Source organism: Priapulus caudatus, unplaced genomic scaffold (genome assembly GCF_000485595.1).
Source record: "Priapulus caudatus unplaced genomic scaffold, Priapulus_caudatus-5.0.1 Scaffold490, whole genome shotgun sequence".
NCBI classification, from domain to species: domain Eukaryota; kingdom Metazoa; phylum Priapulida; class Priapulimorpha; order Priapulimorphida; family Priapulidae; genus Priapulus; species Priapulus caudatus.
The window spans coordinates 71243-92837 of NW_014577551.1; the positions used below are offsets into that span (position 1 = coordinate 71243).

Below are 21595 nucleotides of genomic sequence, written 5' to 3' on the forward strand. Positions count from 1 at the left end.
ATATATATATAAAGAGAGTGGGAGAGAGAGAGAGAGAGAGAGAGAGAGAGAGAGAGAGAGAGAGAGAGAGAGAGAGAGAGAGAGCGAGAGAGAGAGGTGGGGAGGGAGAAGAGGAGGTTACTTGAAACAGTAGAACCTGTACAGCATAACCTGTTTTTGTCATATCTCAAATTTTAAATTTTAAATCCTACAATAATGGTAAAAAAGACTAGTATCACGTTTAGTTTACTCTGCTTAATTGAAAAAGGTCTGGCTCTTTACTGACATTCAAAAGATTGACGTACTAATTTCCTGGACAGCAATAGATATCAGTTCTAAAAACTAAGACTTAGAGGTATGATGATACTGACTAGCTATTATAGTATATCACAAGACTTCTGAACAATGACAACACTTGGACATTCTTTTTCGAGTTTATTGGTTCCATTGCTTCACTGCGTAAACCACCGTTTATTTCTTAGAAACATGGCACTAATAAGGCACTTAGACGACACACGGGACCACCTAATACGCGCATCCGCACAGATATACAGCAGTGCTCTAAACCTACTCCAAACCTAATGCACTGCCATTAGATTCTAAATTCCCCTGACAGTACCTATTAGCAAAAAAAACTGGATACTAGTAGTCTGTCACACTGTACATGCATCTTAGCATCTCTTTTGAGACAAAAACCTAACTGCGTGGACGTACCCACCCCCCGCCCCCCTAAATGCGATTCTCACTCGGGTGGTCTGTCACTGCGCACAATCCATTCGACCAGCGGGTGCGGCTGACTGAAACAGGATGTGAGACGAGTGGGTAGGCCTGGCTAGCAGGTAAACACGATGACGGAGCAATAGGGGAAAGAGTGGCTAGGAAAACTACATCCCAGGACTGCTGAGACGAGCGTAACGTCGTACTCAGAGAGTGTCACTGTTAGTAGAGTTATGGTTTAACGCGAGCATTACTCTCGGCTGACAAGAAAAACCCACGAAAATTCCAACAGAAATTCAGGACGACGTGGATACCATAATGAAAATATATTACATCGGGACGCCATAGCTATTACACCAAGTGTTTGCATACTGCCGCGCCCCTTTAGTTATATGACATATGCACACATATTGCCTGTACTAATGATAAACAGTGCGTGCGCGCGTGCGTCCGTGCATGGTGGTGGTGGTGGGGGGGGGACATGCAACCCTCGGCTTCCAGAATCTCTTGTCAAAAATTCCATGTCACCACTTGTTCTAGGGAGTTTTTCTTCCAGGGGATTTCATCCTTTGTGGGTGTTGTCATAAGGGGACTTTGGTCTTTGGGCAGGGGGTTGTCTTATTTAAAAAAATACTCATATGCACAACTTGTTCAGTTGACACCCATTACAGTCAAACCTCTGCTAGACGATGATAGGATTCATTGATAGGATCAGGAGTGGATAATAGACTCTATTATCCACTCCTGATAGGATGTTGTTCTCTAATATAAAACAGACACCTGGCTATAAAGGACACTTTCGGCATTTCTTCTGAGTGGCGGTTACACGGTAAAACCACCTTTTACAGAAAAAGACACCTGTCCATAAAGGACACTTTCAACATTTCCTCTGAGTCGCAGTTAGGTACACAGTAAAACTACCTTTCACAGCACCGACACCTCTCTATAAAGGGCACTTCAAGGATACCCCCTGCCTCTCCTCCCAAAACGACCCTTACAGATTCGAGCATACTACGAGCATGGGCAGTGCTAGTATACACCTCTCTATAAAGGCCACTTCCAAGGATGCCCCCCCCCCCCCGGTCCCACCGCCTCTCCTCCCAAAACAACCTGATTCCTCTCCTCCCAAAACAATCCCCAGGTTACAGATTCGAGCGTACTACGAGCGTGGGCGGTGCTATAGTGCTCCACGTCTGCATGTGCGCGCACACGTACCCGTTTAGCTGGATCCTTCTCGTCCATTCCGAGGATGAAATCGGAGTTCTCAGAATGCATGGAGATTTGAGTCGGCCGGAATGGGCAGTCGTGCCTCTTGAAACTGCGGCCGTAGTCCTGCGTCGACAGTGTCGCGTTGTGAACGGTGTCCGTGAACACGTACTGCCGAAAGAAACAACACGAGTACGTTCGCGGCATTGCAAGCACCACCTAGCGTGGAGAGCTGTTATCCAAGCAGGTCCCTTCAACTCTCTCGTTTGCCTTGAAATAATGTGGCGATGTCGAGGAGTGCAGCCCTGGGTATCAGTAGGAAAGGCTCGGACATCTACAATGCACATTCCTTCGCCCGGAATTAATTCCTGTGTCTTAAAATTAAAGACTTGCTCACATTATATGCATGGTTGATGCAATTATTTATGAAATAGACAATGCACTTGCACGACTAATAGAGGCGAGTTAAAATTCACCCTAAGACCTAGACCAAGCAGACTGCATTACTAACGTTAATACCGATTTTGGTGGCTTTAACTTTCAATGTGTGACCGTTTCTTGGAGCTACCTAAGACCACAAACTTATGTATAAGATTGTCTTCATTTCATGCCAAGAATACAAATAAATCGCATTGCATCTGGGCAATGCCATAATCTCAATCTGTAATCTCAATGCCACAGGGCAAGACCTTTCCAGCAACATCAAAATCCAGTCTAGTACCCATTTTGATAAAATTAAAATCGATTAAAATTTAAATTAATTTAATCAATTATCAAACTTTAAATTACTAGCTACTCTGTCATACCATGTAATAAACTATATCTAACGTTAGTGCTGCGATGATGTGACCTAATTTCAGCTGCTCATGCTAGGGAAAGCAGTGCAATTCCCACCCTAGCTAGTTCATTACTGCTAGAGTTGGGCAGTAGTAGTACAGAATGCAGATACGTACAGTACAGCCCTAGACTTATGGGCGCAGGCAGTAGCACTGACCGGCTAGATATTGACCCACAGAGCACAGGTCTGCTTCTATACGTATTGCAGCTGGTTACAGAACCACATCTGTTAGTGCAAGCCCAGATCACCTGTTCCCATATATGTATTACAGCTAGTTACAGACTCATATCCCGTAGTGCGATTCCAGACCACCTGTTCCCATAATGTATTACAGCTGGTTACAGAACCACATCCCTTAGTGCAAGCCCGGAGTATCTGTTCCCATACGTACTACAGCTAGTTATAGACCCACATCCCATAGTGCAAGCCCAGATCACCTGTTCCCATATATGTTACAGCTGGTTACAGACCCACATCCCGTAGGGCAAGCCAGTGTATTTGTTCCCATCATGTATTACAGCTGGTAACAGACCCACATCCCATAGTGCAAGCCCAGGGCACCTGTTACCATATGTATTACAGCTAGTTACATACCCACATCCTGTAGTGCGAGTCCAGACCACCTGTTCCCATAATGTATTACAGCTGGTTACAGAACCAGATCCAGCAGTGCAAGCCTGTTCCCATATGCACTACAGCTACTAAGTTACAGACCCACATCTGTCAACTGATACCATCTGTTCTAATACGTTGCAACAAGTGACTTTGACATCCTCAAGGCAATTCCGAGAAGAAAGTTTACGAAGCAACCGTTACCCCACTCCCCCCAAACACACACACACACACCTGTGAATCGCATGTACAGTACAGTTAGGGACACCAGTGACACATTTTTAGTTTGCTTGCGGCCGTTGACAAAGCTACGCGCAAACAATGAACCCATAGCCAGTCTCGCAAACGCTCCTGTGCGCGTCAGACTAAGCACATAACTGACTAACTGTGACAAACGCAAGTGATTTTCAATGTCGCGCGGTTACACATGGCGCAAGGGTTTTCAGGAAGCCCCACCACACTCACATCATCGCACACAAACGGCACTACGGCAGGCCGGCGGAAAACTACGGATCATTCACAGTATTTATTTACGCTTTAAATTTTAAGTTCTATTTACTGCCAGAGAAAGAGGCAGGCAACAAATTTATTCACCCAGGCAGGAACATTGGTGCTTTTATGATGGTTTATATTAGGAATTTCTTGGGAGCAAGCCCTTGCTGCCAGCATTGAGAGCAGGCAGAAAACTGACCATTGTAGGCAGCAAAACTGCTGCTTGCTGTCCTTAATGTCGAAACCCTACATAACGCACACAAATACACAGAATGAACTTACATGGCTGCTCACAACAGGACTGTTGTAGAAGTGGTTTATAATCATGCCAGCGCCGACCGCTTTTCCAGGTCCTATCCTCTCCTCAAATGTCAGGCCATAATCGTAAGAGATGAACACACGACTTGTGGACTGGTTGTTCTGGGCGATGTCACGCGCCAAAGCAACCAGGACGTCGCTTCCCTGGCCTGCCCACAGCACAATGAGCTGGTGATGCGAATCATTCATGTGAACCTGTCATCGTAAAAAAAACAAATATCGATAATTAGTAGCTGACAGAGACACCACCGACGGTATGTTAAAGATGATCTAAACAGTTGTAGAATATTGTGTAATTTTATTACACAAGCTGTAGCAATAAGCAGGCACTGTGATTATAACCCACTGCATAGCTTTTAGGTTTATTGCAAGCCACCTTGCTAAGTGCAACAAATGCTGCAATGCAGGACACTCGCGTGGATATTATAGTTACTAAATCTGGTTTCATCTTTTATAGAACTGCGCCTACTATTTGCATTGCATTTAATATAAGTACAACTATTATAGCTTGTACCAATTATAATGTAATAATATATATATACATATATATATATAAATGATAACAAAAGTTATTAGTCGTATTGTTAATTTTCCTGTTAGCTTGCCAGGACCTAAAATGTATTTACTATTCATGACCTCAATCTTGATTTCCAGCCTTTGGGGTTAAATTTATGTCAGTATTAATTTATTTTAGTTAAATGTGGGGTGTCCCTGCTGCACAACTTACAGGTTAGACAGGTTCCCTGTTGTTTTCACGAAAGAAAATGATGATGAACAATTCTAGCAGCACATCCTGCACACATGATCTAACTGCTGTTCAAATAGATTTTCGCTCTAAATTTTGCCCTTTAAACCACCATAAGTTCTTGAGAAATCGGAAGGTAGAGTTCCACCACGTTTTAGCCACACAAGGTAAGGCTGATGATGTTTCTACTGATGTTCCGTAGAGGTTCAATTCAATTTCAATTGATTTATTTAGCTAGGGTAGCCAATTATACCCATATTTTTCCATGGTTGTCAAGTATATAATAGTAAGGTATGACTGTACTTAGATACAATAATGTAACCCAAACACAGGATAGGGTTACAACGCGAGTGTATCCTTTTGTTTGGAGGAACCCCTGAGTGAATCACTCAGGGCGGTTTGCTGGTGCGTTTTCAGACTAGTACTTTCAAACTGGGTTTATTCTCAACACGAACCTTTCTCCGCTATCTTGGAACTTACTATGTATCACAATACTCTGCATTAAACTAATAAACCTCGTACAAAATTCGAAGTGACGAGCGGTCCGGGATATTTCGAGCGGCCATTTCCTGTTGACCTGTGACACTGTGACGTACGCATTCCCAATGCGCATAGCGTTCGGGCTAACTCGACTCAAGATCGAATGTATCATGGGATGCCTGCTGTCAGTCGTGACGTCAATGACGAAGTTAGCCGAACGCTATGCGCATTGGAATGCGTACGTCACAGGTCAACAGAAATGGCGCTTGAAATATCCGCGCGCTCGTCACTTCGAATTTTTGTAACAGGTTATATTAGTTTAATACAGAGTATTGTGATACATAGTAAAGTTCGCAGATAGCGGAGAAAGGTACGTGTTTGAGAAATAAACTCAGTTTGGAGTTGCTAGTCTCTGAAAATGCACCAGCAAACTTCCCTGAGTGATTCACTCAAGGGTTCCTCCACACAAAAGGATACACTCGCGTTGTAAACCAGGCTTCTCCCTACGTTGCGCAAACTGGGCGCGTGCCGCGCCCGTTTGGAAAAACTCCCCCCCCCCCCCGTTTCAATCGTTGCGCCACGTTTTAATTATTTCCGCCCCAATTAAAAAAATTCCCTTTTTTTTTTAACGGAATGGCTACATGAGGAACAGGCTGAGTGAGTCAGCTTTGAGGTGCTGCTGCGCTACTGGCAATTGAGGGCCACGCTCGGCAAGAATTCCGCATTCGACCAATGGCAGCAAGAACAATCGCACGCTGCAGGCTACAGCACACACGCATCTATTGACTATATATACAACGTTATATATAGTAGTTATATATATATATATATATATATAGTAGTTATAACTATATATAATGTTGTTATATATAGTCAATAGATGCGTGTGTGTTGTAGCTGCAGGTGCGGACTTGTTCTTGCTGCCAGTGATTCGACCAGGCCCGACACCGGCTCCTAGTTTCCCCTCCCCCCTCCTTCCTCCCCCTCCCCTGTTTCAATTTCATCCTGGGGAGAACTCTGTAACCCTATCCAGTGTTTGTTTTAATTATTGTATCTAGACTGTACTGGGCAATATGCCTGCCAGGATTAACTGCACTACTAACTACATTACTATGAGGAAGACACTGGTAGCTAACGATACAAAGAGGTGGGGTATACATTGTGAGCACATCGAGCGGGCCGGCCCCCCGCGCGCCCCCCCCGGCCCGGTCGCGGGTGTCCCGCCCCCCCCCGCGGCCCGGCCCCCCCCCCCGCGGTCGGCCCCGCGCGTCCCCCGCCCGGCCGCCCCCCGCCGCCCGGGCCGCCGCGCCTCGTGAATGCAGGAGGTGAAAAAAAAAAAAATGAATAACAAACAACAAGGAATTAACCGGAAGTGCCCTAGCGTGCAATATCCTCTAGGCGTGTGGCCTGCCACACTGGCCGGCAAACTATAATTTAATTAGAACTAATTGCCTCATTAGCTAGTAGGCTAAGTAACTAGTAGTAGTAGTAAGTAGCTAAGTAGTACAAGATTATGCCGGCATAAATGGTCGACTCCACGCAAACAATTACTATAAATTGCAGTCTAATTGACATCAGACCATATAAAACTACGGGAATACTTACGAACGTCACGTCAGGGGGCGGGTGGCCCGTCGTAGGGGTGGGTGTTACTGTTGTTGACTCCCCCGCCGCCTTACGCTTTTCTCGCAACACCTGCTTTGCTTGCTGTCCAGCTGGAAAACCGCTACCGTCGTATTGTAATACATGTTCACTATTACGAAATTTGTCTTCGGCGGTCTTTGAAGGAAAGTGAAGCGTTGTTGCCTTCGATCCGAAACGAGCACATGATACCAGTGGGAAATCAAACAAATATAAACAAGCCAAAGTGGCTAGAAACAACTTAAATCTTGACAACATCGCCATGATATACCTAACAACTTCCGATTTTAGAAAGTGGCGCGAGCAATGTAGACACGCCGGTGAGTTGCATCCTATTTTCATTTTTATAGTAGATTCTTAATCAAAAAGTGAGCCAAACTATTACATTATATATTAGAAATGTGCTATAATTAGTCATAGCAGTACAACTGTCTAAAATTAATTAATTCAGTTATAAATATAAAACAGTACGCGGTCTGCGTATGAATACAGCATTGTTTACATCCGGTTCACCAACCGGATAAAAACATGGGAATCCATTTAATCAGAAGTAGATGATAGGATTATCTACTTTTGATTTAATCTAGGACACATAAGATTAACACCAATAGTATTTTTTCTTGCCGGATATTGGCACAAAAGTAAACAAATTTTGCATTTTATTGCTGTTAAGTTAACTTTAATTAAAAAGTAAAAATAAAATTCACTGACATTTATGGCGTCTAGATGTCGCCACATCCGCTCCATGCTGTAACGTGATTTGGCACGTTCTTCACTGACGAACCCAAAACTTTTTGATGTTATTACTTGTGCCATTTATTCTAGGACTACATATTCAGTGAGAGCCAATATGAATGCTAAATAGATTATCATGTTATACTCACATTGCTAGAATTTTCACCGAGTCAAAACTCTGATCAAGTCGAGTTTATCTCCTGTTTAAAAAACCATGTTGCGAGTTCTCTCCACACTAGTCCGTACACGAAGCCCATTGTTCCTTACGAAGACTTCTCCCTCGTCACAAACGTTATTACTTGACCGACAAGCTGCCTGTGAAGGGCTAGAAGTTCATCAAACAAGGGTATATGTTGGTTTTTCTCTCAAGAATAGAAGGCAAATATTTTCGTGAATGATGATACTGTACTAGTACTACTAGTACTACTACTACTAGTAGTAGTAGTACTACTACTAGTACTAGTAGTACTACTAGTACTACTAGTACTAGTACTACTACTAGTACTACTAGTACTACTACTACTACTACTAGTACTAGTAGTACTACTGGTAGTGGGGCTCATACATAGGGTCTATGTCCCCCAGGCCAGGGTACTGCCGGAACATACCCTGGTAACTATTTGATATGGTGGTTCAAGGATAGAGATGATGCCCAGTACGGTGATTGGATAGGATGATGTTAGTTGATAAGATAGGACTGGACATCTTATCTATCCCTGAAAAAGGATAGAGATGATGTCCAGTACGGTGATTGGATAGGATGATGTTAGTTGATAAGATAGGACTGGACATCTTCTCTATCCCTGAGCCGATATGGTTAGGGTTAGACTTAAGGAGTAGGCGTAGGCGACTCCCTAGACTCGTTAGTGGAGTAGGCGAGGTACAGTCCGGCATACTACTATTATTAGATAGTACCAGGGTACGTTCCGGTATACCGGACCGTACCCAGGATACGTTCCGGCAGTACCCTGGGGGACATAGACCCTCTCAGCGGTAGTGGTAGTGGTGCTGAGACTGTGAGTGTGGTATTGGGTCGACTAGTCTAGTGTGTTACATCCTGCACACAACCTACCGCATAATAAACCACGCCACGTCCATATGCTACATACACCGCATTTCCTGCAGAAATGAAATGGCTTTCATGGTGGAGTAACACAGTTGGGTAAAAAATTACTAACCTCGTATTTGTACACAAAAACTTCACACCAATCTCATCAGATAGATCACATCGCCTAAATGCACATCTGGCAACATGGTGGCGGAAAACTCTGCAGTTTGTTAATAATAACTTGAAAAACTGTACAGTTGTATGACCTACCACCAGATCTACAGTAGTCCAATTGACAGTACATTCATCATTCACTTTGAAGGCTCTGAGCCTGAGGGGGTCACACCCATACTAAAGTGGTACGCATGTTCGTCAGAGAAAACGTCGAAAAAGGGTAGGATTTTGACCCTGTAGGCTCGACGACGTCTTTAGAAAAAACCGTACTTGTTCAGGTTAACCTTCGACGTTTAGGGTCACTTTTTTGCCCACTTTTGCGGCCGGTTTTCTTCATTCGATTCGCCCATTTATTTCCGTGATTACATTTCTCAAAAGGATTCTCCCCGGGTTTTCTAGTCTCAACGTCAGACTCTGATGGGCGTTAAAGTCGAGTATGCGCAGTATACGTGCCCGCCCGGTATACGGTATACGTGCCATCGGCCACTCACAAGTCTAGGCACGAGCGGGCACGGGACTACGGGTTTACACAAATTTCTCACTGTTACGCCATTTAGGGGTAAGATTTACATTATCTTACGCCAATAAGGGGTGAAATTTGCTACCGCTGAACACGCCATTTAGGGTCCGATTTTGAGATGCTTTGACGAGCATGCGTACCACTTTAGTATGGGAGTGACCCCCCGGCGGGCTCTGAGTTGAAACCCTGCTCATGCATAGAATATTCTCTAGGTGTGAAAACCGGACCTTCTTATCAGAAAGAAAATTAGTGTAAACATTTAGTCTACAACTTTTTATCTTAGACTATTGACTGAGCTATAGTAAAGTTACTAGTACTACAATGAAAATTCCAAGCAAAATTTCAAACCGTATCGTACCTATTAAAATAAGATGAAAAGAATGTAATTACATAAAAAATTGTATTTTTATTATAGTTTATATTGATGAGTAAAACCTGGATGTGTTTTTCATGAAAAAACATTTGGGACATTACTTGTCTTCTGATTGTGTGCCAAAAGAAACCTTTGCAATGGTGTGATTGCTTTCTTATTTTTGATATTTCGATTAGTTGTGACGTTCACGTTTCGTGTTATTGTATGGAAGAATGGCTTGCATAAATACATGATGTCGCTTGATAAAACACCTGATAATGTAACTATAAATAGCAATCGGTATTTATGGAGTATCATGTTTTATAGTCAATGTGGTTGTTTTACCAGTCGCTTTTAAAATTGACAATTATTTTCGATTAATTGCGGTTACCTGTGATATGCATGTGTTACACAGAATACGTGGATCTTAAAGCGAAAGTGGACACCGCCGTTAAACAAGCTGCCTCGTTATGAGGACGACAAGAGACGCCGTCATCTGCCGTCACGCTTCCACGTCTATGAGCTTGTTGAGCATCGAGACTCCGTGCCCCTGAAACCATTAGAGGTCTTGTTGGTTGAAAATGTCGAAGGTATCCGAATAAGGTGTCTTGCCGTCAATTTCTTTTATATAAAAGTTTAGGTATTAAATTTGTTAGCTTTAATGCCGTAGACTAATACAAAGTCCATATAACGTTTGGTTTTTGTTTTTAGAGAAAAACATTAATTGTTTGCATTGCTTGTGTGACAGGTATTGGAATGAAAGGCGATATTGTAAAAGTCAAGCTTAATCTTGCAAGAGACCAGCTGCTTCCTTCAGGTCAAGCTGTTTATTGCTCCCCTGAAAACCTGGAAGACTATGCTGATCTGATAGAGGTAAGGTAATTAAAAAAGAATTAAGTCAAGATTATTATATGCATCAGAGAGAATACAGTTAGCATAGCTACTGTATTATCCCCGTTCCATAAAATGCTGGTCACTGATTTTATGTGTTTTAAATGGTGTTCCTATAATGGAAGCCTAATTTCATGTAATAACTAGAAATGAGCAGTTGTCGCCAACTACATGTATCCCCCGTGATCTAGTATGAATGGAATATCTCTGTAAAGACGTAGAAGGCAGGTAAAGTTAAATAAGTCACAAAGACAAAGGTTTGTTAGACAACTGGTGTGCCTCAGATGTGCAAGTATATGGAATCTGGTTACCTAGGAGGCAGAAGAGGAAATGTAAGTCGACGGTGAAGGTCAAACTAAGGTCAAGGGCAGTGGTGGTTTTGGTATGCGACAGACCTCCCCAAGATGTGTAAGCATCCCAAGTTTGGTTGCGCTAGGTCAATTAGGGGCTGAGTTAGTGAGCGGAAGGAAAATATGATCAAGGTCAAGGTAAAGGTCAAATAAAGGTCGCAGTGACCTGGTGGGCAGTTTTTACCCGATCTCGGATGATCTTCAAATTTGGCATGAAGGTGCGTTATGGTAAAGCGAAGGCGCCAATCGTTTTTGGTGTGGGCGGAGTCATCGTTGCCATGGTAACAACATTTTTAGCTCATCTGACGTAGTCAGATGCAGCTTGTAAGAATACGCATTGATCGTCCGTCCCCCCCCCGACCGGCCGCCCCCCGTCCGGCCGTGCGTGCGTCCGCCCGTCGGCCGTCAACGAGTTGGGCACAAATCCGTGACTGCTCGACGTACGGTCACATTATTCGGGACGTTGGGGGGGGATCGTCGAAAACGAGTTGGGGATGTCAAAGCTGGGGTCAAAGGTCAAGTGTTACAAGAAGGGGGAAACAGTCAGCTCCTAACTTAAGGATAGGAGGAAACTCACGAATTGCGGCACAAAATCTAAACGGCTCGACTAGGCCTCGTGAATAGTCGTGTATACGCATCATGGTATGGAAAAGCCATCACTTGTGGCCTGAATGGCCGGTCGACAGTTAAAAGTCAATGGTACACCGGGCAGAAGATTTTAGATCTTTTTCACTAGAGGAACAGTGGTCTGACAGGGGCGGAGGCGATTGAAGAAACTTTTTTGTATCAGGCGTTGACCTTTAGCATTTTTATGGCTTTATTGAAGGACCTGAACATTACTTCTGACTGAACATGCGAACAGTAAGTGTCGATAACCTTTGACCCTCAAGAGGAGGTTAAACATGATTTGTTAATGTCTGTTGGAAAGAATTTGTGACTGCGCCGGGTTGGCTAGTAGAATCTATACATGGCCTGGCATGTAATGACGCTGACAATGTCAACAGTGAGAATTCAAAAAGGCTAAATTTTGGTTGGAAAAAGTTCTAGCTCCTTAACTCGTATAATTTTCTAATGACATTCTGTGCTGTCAGTATGTTACATTAACGTATGCACCTGCAGTGCATGGTGGTGGTGGTACTGTGTGTTTTTGCCTGTGTTAATGGTTACAGGTGGTCAGCTCTCTATTCCAGACCTGTAGGCTGCGTAGAGTAAATGGACTGAGTGCTCACCTATTCTGTCTTGCAAATGTGTGTTGCTACTACGTACGATGGGAGCTTCATCTTAATCTGATGCACACTTAAACGTACGCGCCATCTCGTGGCAACTTTCATAACGACCCCAACGAAACATTCCTTGAGAAAGGTTCCTGATAATGCCCTGTGCATTCCACTGTTTCGGCGTGTATGTGTATGGCAAGACCATTACCCTCAAAAATCGATTTCTAAAGAATTTAAACCTAAATCTCAAATCAATTTACAATGCATTAAATGCAATTTACAAAAGTTTAAAATTAATTTACAAAAGTAACAATTATTTATAGAAACATAGGTTATAGTTACGATTTATTATACATGTTAGGAATCAATTACAAGATTTCTAATTACTTATAACATCAAATCAATTTTAATCGAAAATACAAATCAGTTATATTTCTATACATATTCCAAAATTACAAGTCAGCAATTAATTCATGTATCTACAAACGTTCTACTGGTTGAAATCAATTTCAATAAAGCTACAATTATTAAGATTTTACGAATCATTTTACAAGATTCTAATTAATTATAACATTACAAATCAAATTTACGAAATACAAATCAAAGTCACATAGTAATTCATGTATCTTACAATCATTCATAAAAGGCCACAATTTATTGTACATGTTTACGAATCAATTTACAGAGATTCTAATTAATTTATAACATTAAAATCAATTTACGAAAATACAATCAAGTCACATATATCATGTATCTACAAACAATTCATAAAAGCTACAATTTATTCCATGTTTACGAATCAATTTACAAGATTCCTAAATTAATTATAACATTACAAATTCAATTTACCGAAAATACGAATCAAGTCAGCATAGTAATCAGTGTATCACAAATCAATTCATTAAAAGTACAATTTATTAACCATACAATAGAATCAGCTTATTTACTTCCAAACCAAACTTAACAGCTTTGCAATGAATTTACGTGCGCGCGAATAACTCCGCGCTAATCAGGAGAAAGTTCAAATCAAAGTACCACTTCCAAATGATGAAAACTCCCCAAAGCATGAAACCTTTTGAATGACATGAGCATCTCGCACCTCGACGCGCGCAATCTACCGCGTGTTGCCTATGAAAGTGACTATGGAACGCTAATGGTGTTGCCTATGGGAAGGGATACCACGGGCGGCCGGTGTGGCAGATTCAATATGGATACCTACGGCCGGCCGTGTGGCCTGACACCTCAATATGGCTAGGAATTGAGGAAGGGGAGAAGGAGAAGCTGGTGGAGAATGGAGGAAGGGGAGAAGGGAGAAGGTGGTGGAGAAAGAGGAGGGAGACACTGTGGAGAAAGGAGAAGGAGAAGCGAAGAACGGTGGTGGAATGGAGAGGGGAGACAGGGAGAAAGTGTTGAGAAAGGAAGAGGGGGAGAGAATCGACGGTGGTGGAGGAAGGGGAGAAGCTGGTTGCGAGAAGGAGGAGGGGGCCGAGGGAGGAAGGTGGTGGAGTGAGGGGAGAAGCTGGTGGAGAAGGAGGAGGGAGAAGCTGGTGGAGAAGGAAGAAAGGAGGAGGGGGGAGAAGGGAGCTGGTGGACGGAGAGGGGAGATAGGAGCCCGTGAAGCTGGAAGTAGATGAGGGAGGCTGGATGAAGGAGAGAGACTGGGAGGCGAGGAGCTGGGAGATAGCGAGTGGGAGGAGGAGGGGGAGAGGGAGAAGGTGTGGAGAAGAGGCGGGAGAAGCTGGTGAGATGAAGGAGGAGGGGGGAGAAGGGAGAAGGTAGTGGAGGAGGGAGAGAAGGCGAGAAGGTGGTGAACGGAGGGGCAGAAGGGAGGTGAGAGGTGGTGGAAGGGAGAGGGGGAGGGAAGCTGGGAGAAGAGGAAGGAGAGAAGGGAGATGGTGGAGGAGGAGGGGGACGAAGGGAGAAAGGGATTAAGGAGGGGAGAAGGAGAGCTGGTGGAAGAGGAGGGGAGAAAAGGAGAGAGTGGGTGGAGGAGGGGAGAAAGCTGGTGGAACGAGGAGAGGGGACAAGAGAGAAGGTGGTGGAGGAGGGGAGAACTGCGTGAGAAGGAGGAGGGGAGAAGGGAGAAGGGGGTGGAGAAGGAAGATTGGAGAAGCTGTGGAGAAAGAGGAAGGGGAAAAGGGAGAAGCTGGTGGAGAAGGAGGAAAGGGAGAAGGAGAATGGTGGTGAGAAAGAGGAGGGGGGAGCTTGGTGGAAATGAGGAAGGGGAGAAGGAGCAGCTGGTGTGATGAAGGAGGAAGGGAGAAGGAGAAGGTGGTGGAGAAGGAGGAGGGGGAGAGCTGGCAGAGAATGGAGGAGCGGAGAAAGAAGAAGCCTGGTGGAGAGGAGAGTGGAAGAAGATGAGAAGCGTGCTGCGGGCGGTCATTTCATTGATTATCAGGGGAGCGCGGTTGGCAGATCTCTCCCTTCTCCCTTCCTTCTCGCACCAGCTTCCTTCTCCCCTCCTTATCCGCCTCTCTTCCCCTCCTCCTCCACCATCTCGCCTGCTCCACCTTCCCTCTCCGGCTCCACCACTTTCCCTTCTCCCCCTGCCCCATCCACCTTCTCCTTCTCCCCTCCTCCACCACTTCGTCCTCTCCCCTTCAGCTCTCCCTCCTCCTCCACTAGCCTTCTCCCTTCGTCCCCCTCCTCCTTCTCCACCAGCTTCTCCCGCGCCCTCCTTCTCCACCACCTTCTCCCCCTTGCTCCCCCTCCACAATCCCTTCCAGCCCCTCTCTCTCGCACCTTCTCCCTTTCCTCCTTCTCCTCCGCCAGCTTCTCCCGTTCTCCCCCTTCCTCATTCTCCACCAGCTTTCATCCAATCGCTCCATTCTCCACCCTTTCTCTCTTCTCCCCTCCTCCTGCCTCTACCCAGCTTCTCCCCTCCTCCACCACCGTCTCTTCTCCCCCCTCCTTCTGCCACGCACTTCTTCTCCCCCTCCTCTTCCAACACCTTTCCGCTTCTGACCACTCAGCTGTCTCCCCTCCTCGCTTCTCCACCAGCTTCTCCCTTCCTGCCTTCTCCACCACCTTCTCCCTTCTCGCCCTTCCGTCCGTCTCCACCAGCCTTCATCTCCGCTCCTCGACCACTTCTGCCTTTCTCTCGCCGTCCCTCTTCCACGCAGCTTCCTTCCTCCCCCCCTTATCCCCGTTCTCCTTCTCCCCCTCCTCCTCTCCACCATCATCCGCTTCTCTCCTCCTTCTGCTCCTCTCCTTTCCTCTTACTCACCACTTTTCCCCCTCCAACCACCTCTCCTTCTCCCCTCGTTCCACCACTTTTTTTTCACCCTCTGCGCTTCTGCCCCCTCCACCACCTTCTCTTCCCTTTCCCCTCTCCCACTTCTGGCCCCTCTACCTTCTCCACGCATCTCGCTCCTTCTCCACCACGCTTGCTCTCTCCGCCACCTTGCCTGCTTCTGCCACCACTTCTCATCTGTCTCCACCAGCCTTCTCCCCCCGCCTCCTCCTCCACCAGCTCTCCCTTCTACCGCCCTCCTCTCTCCACCAGCTTCCTCTTCTGCCCCACTCCTTCCCTTTCCTCCTTCTCCACCAGTCCTTCTCCAAGCTTCTCCCCTCCTCACACCTTCTCCCACTCTCCCCCTCCTCCTTCTCGCACCAGCTTCTGCCCCGTCCTCCACCCCTGCTGATCTCCTGCTCCCCGCCCTCTCTCTTCTCCAACACCTTCTCCTTCTCGCCCTCCTCCCTGCCACCACCTTCTCTTCTCCCCTCCTCTTCTCCACCACTTCCCCTTCCTCCTTCTCCACTACCTTCTCCCTTCCCCCTTCCTCCTTCTCCTCCACCTTCTCTCCTTCTCCCTTCCTGCATTCCTAAGCCATATTGAGTCAGTCCACACGGCCGCCGTGCGTATAGGCCATATGTGAATCTGGCCCACACGGCCGCCGCCTTGCGTGAATCCCTATCCCATAGGCAACCATAGTCAGTTCCAATCACGCTTCCCATAGGCAACACACGGTTAGATGGCGCGTCGGTGCGGGATTGCGCCTCGTTTCATTCGAAGTTCATGCTTTGGGTATTATATTTGGAAGTTGGTAAATTGACTTTCGAATTTCTCCTGATAGGCGGATTTATCGGCGCGCACGTAAATTCATTGGCAAAGCTGGTAAAGTTGATTTGAAGTAAATAAGCTGATTCTTTTGTTATGTAATAATGTAGCTTTTATGAATTCGATTTGTAGAATACACTGATTACTTATGTGACTTGATTCGTACTTGTTCGCGTAAAGATCGATTTGTAACTGTTATACGAATTAATTTAGAATCTTGTAATTGATTCGTACAAACAGTGTAAATGAATTCGTAGCTGTTATGAATTGATTTGTAGATACCTGACTACTATGTGAGCTTGGATTGTGTATTTTTCGTAAAATGATTCTTGTCTAAATGCTATAAATAATTTTGAGAATCTTAGTAATTATTCGTAAAACATGTAAAATAAATTGTGGCTTTTTATGAATTGATGTTGGTATGATACATGATTACTATTGACTTGATTTGTAATTTCGTAAATTATTTGTAATGTTATAAAATTAATTTAAAATCTTGTATAATTGATCGTAAACATGTTAATAAATGTAGCTTTGTATGAATTGATTTACAAAAGCAGTAGACTGTTTGTAGATACATGATTAATTGTGACTTTGTAATTTGTAATATTGTAGACAATACTAACTTGATTTGTATTGTTCGGTAACATTGATTTGAATGTTATAAATTAATTTAAAATCTTAGTAAATTGATTCCTAAACATGTTAATAATTGTAACTATATAACTTATGTTTCTATAAATAATTGCTTACTTTATGTCAACTTAATTTTTAAACTTTGTAAATTGATGATTTAATGCATTGTAAATTGATTTGAGATTCTAGTTTAAAATTCTTTAGAAATGAGTATTTTCCGAGGGTTAATGGCTTGGCGCATAGTATTGAACCCTTTGGACTACCACAGCGGTTTAGCTAAATCCCACCATCCATCAGCAGAAGTACCGCAAGTAGACGTTAGATGAGCGTGTCCGCTCCGCGCACTTGTTGTGGAAATATTGGTAGAACCTGTAACTTGTGCTGTTTTTACCCGGCATGAGTTGTCATGGAAATTTGGCACACAGGGCTGATATAACATGTGCTATATATATATAGGATATACTGTATATAATATAATTTGATCGACTAAATCATCATAATTTAAATATAAATGTTAAATACAAAATTAAATTTTTATTTTTATTTTAAATGCTTTAAATTAAAATTTAAAATATAAATTTTAATCATAAATTTTAAATAAAATATATAATTTCATGACAATCGGTAAAAAAGTGCAGAAGCTAACAAGTTCAGAATATTTCGACAAAAAATGTTGTTACCATGGCAACGATGACTCCGCCCACACCAAAAACGATTGGCGTCTTCGCTTTACGATAACGCACCTTCATGCGAAATTGGAAGATGATTCGAGAAGAACTGCAGCCGGTAGAGCGTTCACAAGGAAATCTCTGCGGCGGCGGCGGCGCGACGATGCCAAACCCATAGTATCCCCACGTACTTCGTTCAGGGGATACAATTATATACAGTAATATTGAGTTATCAATCAAACTCTCTCTTTCGTTCAGAAGCGGAAAAAGGAGATTGAAGATGCAGAAGGTCCCACGAGAAGCGCTTTTGTAGAGACGGTTAGTATATTTTTATACAAGAATTCGCCAACCAATTGTCTTTGATTGTTGACCAGTGAACATTTATTGTAAGTATTGCATCAGACAGGGATGTACATTTGTACCGACGTCACGTCATAAGCAGGTTACTCATGACATGATTTGCTGATTTGTGTTTGATGCATTCTGAAACTCAGAAGTGCATATGGTAACATTGTTGTTATTCATCTCCTTGAGACAAAATAGCAGTGAAACTTTCCTTGGTGGTTTACTTATGGCGTATCAACTGCATGTGAATATTAGATCCTAGTTATGTATCTTAAGAGACTATGGGATAGAGAGATAGAGACCTACCCGCATTATTTGTTAATGTGAAAATGTTAGTCAAGTACACTTGTTGCGATATCTTTGCTACATTGATATGTTTGAGATTTTGATCAGCATTGCAGGTTATTTTTTTGCTTTACAGACATTAAAATATCTTCAGCAAATGAGACTAAATATAACGATGAACCGGAATAATCCATGGACAATCACAAAGAATCACATCGCAGTTTCATTTAGGAAAGCAGTAAGTCAACACATATACTTATTACATAATGGAGATGCCATATTTCTCCACGAGTCTCCCAACACCTTGTCTTCAATATATGCATCCACCTGCCTCCCCGCTTCTCGTCTTCAGTGTGTTTCACCACACATAGCGGACTCAGGAGGAACTCTGTGAATTAATAATTTCAAACAAAAGTACTTTTTTGTTGTGCTTACTAGGATGTACATGGTTATGGTCATTATGAATTTGACATGATAGCGAGTCTTTACATGAATTGGTGAATATATCGTTTTGCTATATTTGCCATATAGGATCTCTCTACATCAGGGTACCGATTTATTGCTAATTTAAATTCTGAACATGTAGAACTTGAGTCATACAAAAAGCTAAAAGCATGTTAATTATGTGTTCTTGACGCAAGTACACCTAAAAGCACAATAATTTTAAATTGGCAGGGTGTTGTCGTGCCAGAGTATGCGATAACCATGCCGAATGACCCAATAACCAGCGACAACCCTCGCGATTTTGAAATTCAGCTCATGGTGAGTCTCTTCTGTGCCTTGGCCACAGGTAACGATCGCACACCGTGGCAAGTGTTATATCTTGAGCCAACGAAATAACTAGAGCATAATACAATACTGGCAAGATTTGGGAATCGTGTCTCAGTCACAGTCGAATTTCATCGCTTTTTTACTGATAGGCTAGAGAATATCGTAGCATATTAACAACTTGCAGCATTGCAAACTTTATGGAGAACGTTCAGCGACTTATGCCTATGGCTATCCTAATAGTTTTGCCTGTCACTCGCATGTCACGTACCTTGACTACCACCATGCTTGTGCGTATATATAAGCACTACACCTGATGGCTCTTGCTCCGACAGAATATTGTCGCGCGCGTCTCTAGCTTGCGATCATCCGTGGAATATCTCTACGCAGGTGAATCGGACGGACGAGGTGACCGTGCCGTGTCACATGTTCCTCTACGCTAGCGGCAACGTGAATCGGGCTGCGCCGGACGACAAGGGCGCGTATGGCAAGCTCGCGGAAGCAGAGATGTCGACCCCCGATCAGCCGACGAATCCTTCGCCGTGAAGCTGCCTGCGATATCTGTACGCTAGATTTGCGTGTTTAGTTGATTTGGGTTTGCTCCGAATTTCGATTTAGGCGCCAAGTAAATGATTTGATTCGATAAGTGGTTTGGCCGACGCAGTTCCCTTTGTACGAAGGTTTTTGTGGCGATACTTGCACAAGCTGATGTTGTTAAGATTGTTGTGACACAAAAGCAGTTATTTCTTATATAATTACCATTGTAAATATAATTGATTTAGTAGAAAGTGAATATGGCTGCTTTGTTGTAAAATGTCCTGCATGAATGCATATTGTACATTTCTAATAGATAATGTTAAGCCGTGCAATCTTGTTTATTATCAACAATTTTTACATTTTTGTGAAATGTAGAAACCTACAATATATACCTGTGCAATCACTAGTGATGTCCCGATCATCGATTATAGTCTCAAATTCGATAATCGATTATGAAAACAAATAATCGATTATCGAAAATACCAAAACAAACAAACAAGGAACTGTACTCACGATGTGTGAATTGATATGACAAGTAGAGCACAAGTCTTGTCAGTCCTTGTGTTTTAAGATAACACAATACAGGCTAACCAGACGAACATGTCTACTCGACGAAGTACAACTACAAGTAGTTATCCTTCGCACGCAGTGCCGCGGAGGAAATTGTTTTCGTGGCCGTTTCGGTTTCGTGTATGTGCCGGTGTGTATGTCTGTGTGTCTGTCCTTTCGATATCTTTGCAACCGTAAGAGGTAGAAACTTCAAACTTGGTCCACAGCTGCATCTTATGGGGCGAGAGAACCCTATTGATTCTGAGCCATTTCCATCCAAGGTCAAGGTCGCAGGGTCATTAACTATATTTCGAACACTGATACGTACGTATGCAGAGCACTGGCAGCAAGATCAAGCCCGCACGTACAGCACACACGCGGCGCCATTGACTATATATACAACATGGTGTCGAACTCGCCGGCAGTCGCCGCCGCAGTTTCCACAACTCACCGTTTTAAATCAGTTACAACTCAGACAATCGGCCCGCCAGAATGCGCTTAAATCACAGAAATTCCTCAAATATACATGCTAAATGATCCTTAGCCTGCTACGCGTGAAGAAGGCGGCTGGCTGAACCGTTGGCGGCTGCGCTGATTGGCTGCAGCAAGTTTAATGCGCAGACAGGCTGCGAAACTACGCTTGTTGACATCGCGGGTGAGTCATGGTATGCGCAGCCGCCAACGGTTCAGCCAGCCGCCTTCTTCACGCGTAGCAGGCTATTAAAGGATCATTTAGCATGTATATTTGAGGAATTTCTGTGATTTAAGCGCATTCTGGCGAGCCGATTGTCAAAATTGGCGGGTGTATATTGTTAAGCAATGTTCCGCGATTCCAACTATAGTTGGAAAGTGGCATCACCTGCAGGAACACCTTGTAGTTGTAACTGATTTAAAACGGTGAGTTGTGGAAACTGCGGCGGCGACTGCCGGCGAGTTCGACACCATGTTGTATATATATATAGTCAATGGCGCCGCGTGTGTGCTGTACGTGCGGGCTTGATCTTGCTGCCAGTGATGCAGAGCTGCGTGTGTTGTGATATCGATTTATTCCACTGCGCGCGCTACAATGCACTGGACCAATGACGAATGCTAACCGTTCCACAAACAGAAACTAGAACAGAAACGACATGCATTCACTTTATATGCAGAAGACTCGAATTATATTTTTATGCGCAAAGTTCTCTTGCATACGAGACCCAAACTACCGTATAGCACGCATACATCGCATCACACCATATTGCCCCCGAACCCCCCTAATTTGGCAACCCAAGGTGTGTGATTTTTCACTCGCCTGCCTTTTCTAAAACACAAGGACTGCTTGATCATGTTTGTTTAAAACTTTTAATGTTTTAATAACGGCATTTAAACCATTTCTTTTTAAATTGATTAAATACTGTATAGGAACAGACATTGATATACATACAGCAACCGT

General features: G+C 43.8%; 2 protein-coding genes across 3 annotated transcripts in view; one reads left to right on the forward strand and one right to left on the reverse strand.

Annotated features, from left to right (window-relative positions):
* The window catches only part of LOC106810959 (sortilin-related receptor-like), a 29242-nt gene extending 21900 nt beyond the window's left edge, over positions 1-7342 (reverse strand). Inside the window, exons 1-3 of the mRNA XM_014814451.1 lie at positions 6993-7342; positions 4127-4357; positions 1912-2073 (exon numbers count right to left, since the gene is read on the reverse strand). Coding sequence (XP_014669937.1) covers positions 1912-2073; positions 4127-4357; positions 6993-7292 — 693 coding nt within the window. The 5' untranslated portion in view covers positions 7293-7342. The remainder of the gene's footprint in view (positions 1-1911; positions 2074-4126; positions 4358-6992) is intronic.
* A 439-nt stretch (positions 7343-7781) lies between these two features.
* LOC106810961 (39S ribosomal protein L9, mitochondrial-like) lies at positions 7782-20017 on the forward strand. 2 transcript variants are annotated; one of them, XM_014814455.1, is made up of 7 exons: positions 7782-8109; positions 10273-10447; positions 10606-10730; positions 17938-17997; positions 18446-18547; positions 18985-19071; positions 19468-20017. In XM_014814455.1, exons 1-7 carry the CDS (start codon positions 7978-7980, stop codon positions 19621-19623), a joined length of 837 nt encoding a protein of 278 aa, XP_014669941.1. In that variant the 5' UTR covers positions 7782-7977; the 3' UTR covers positions 19624-20017. The 2 variants fall into 2 exon arrangements, with proteins under 2 accessions (XP_014669941.1, XP_014669942.1); XM_014814456.1 differs by lacking the exon at positions 18985-19071.
* The last annotated feature ends 1578 nt before the right edge of the window (positions 20018-21595 follow it).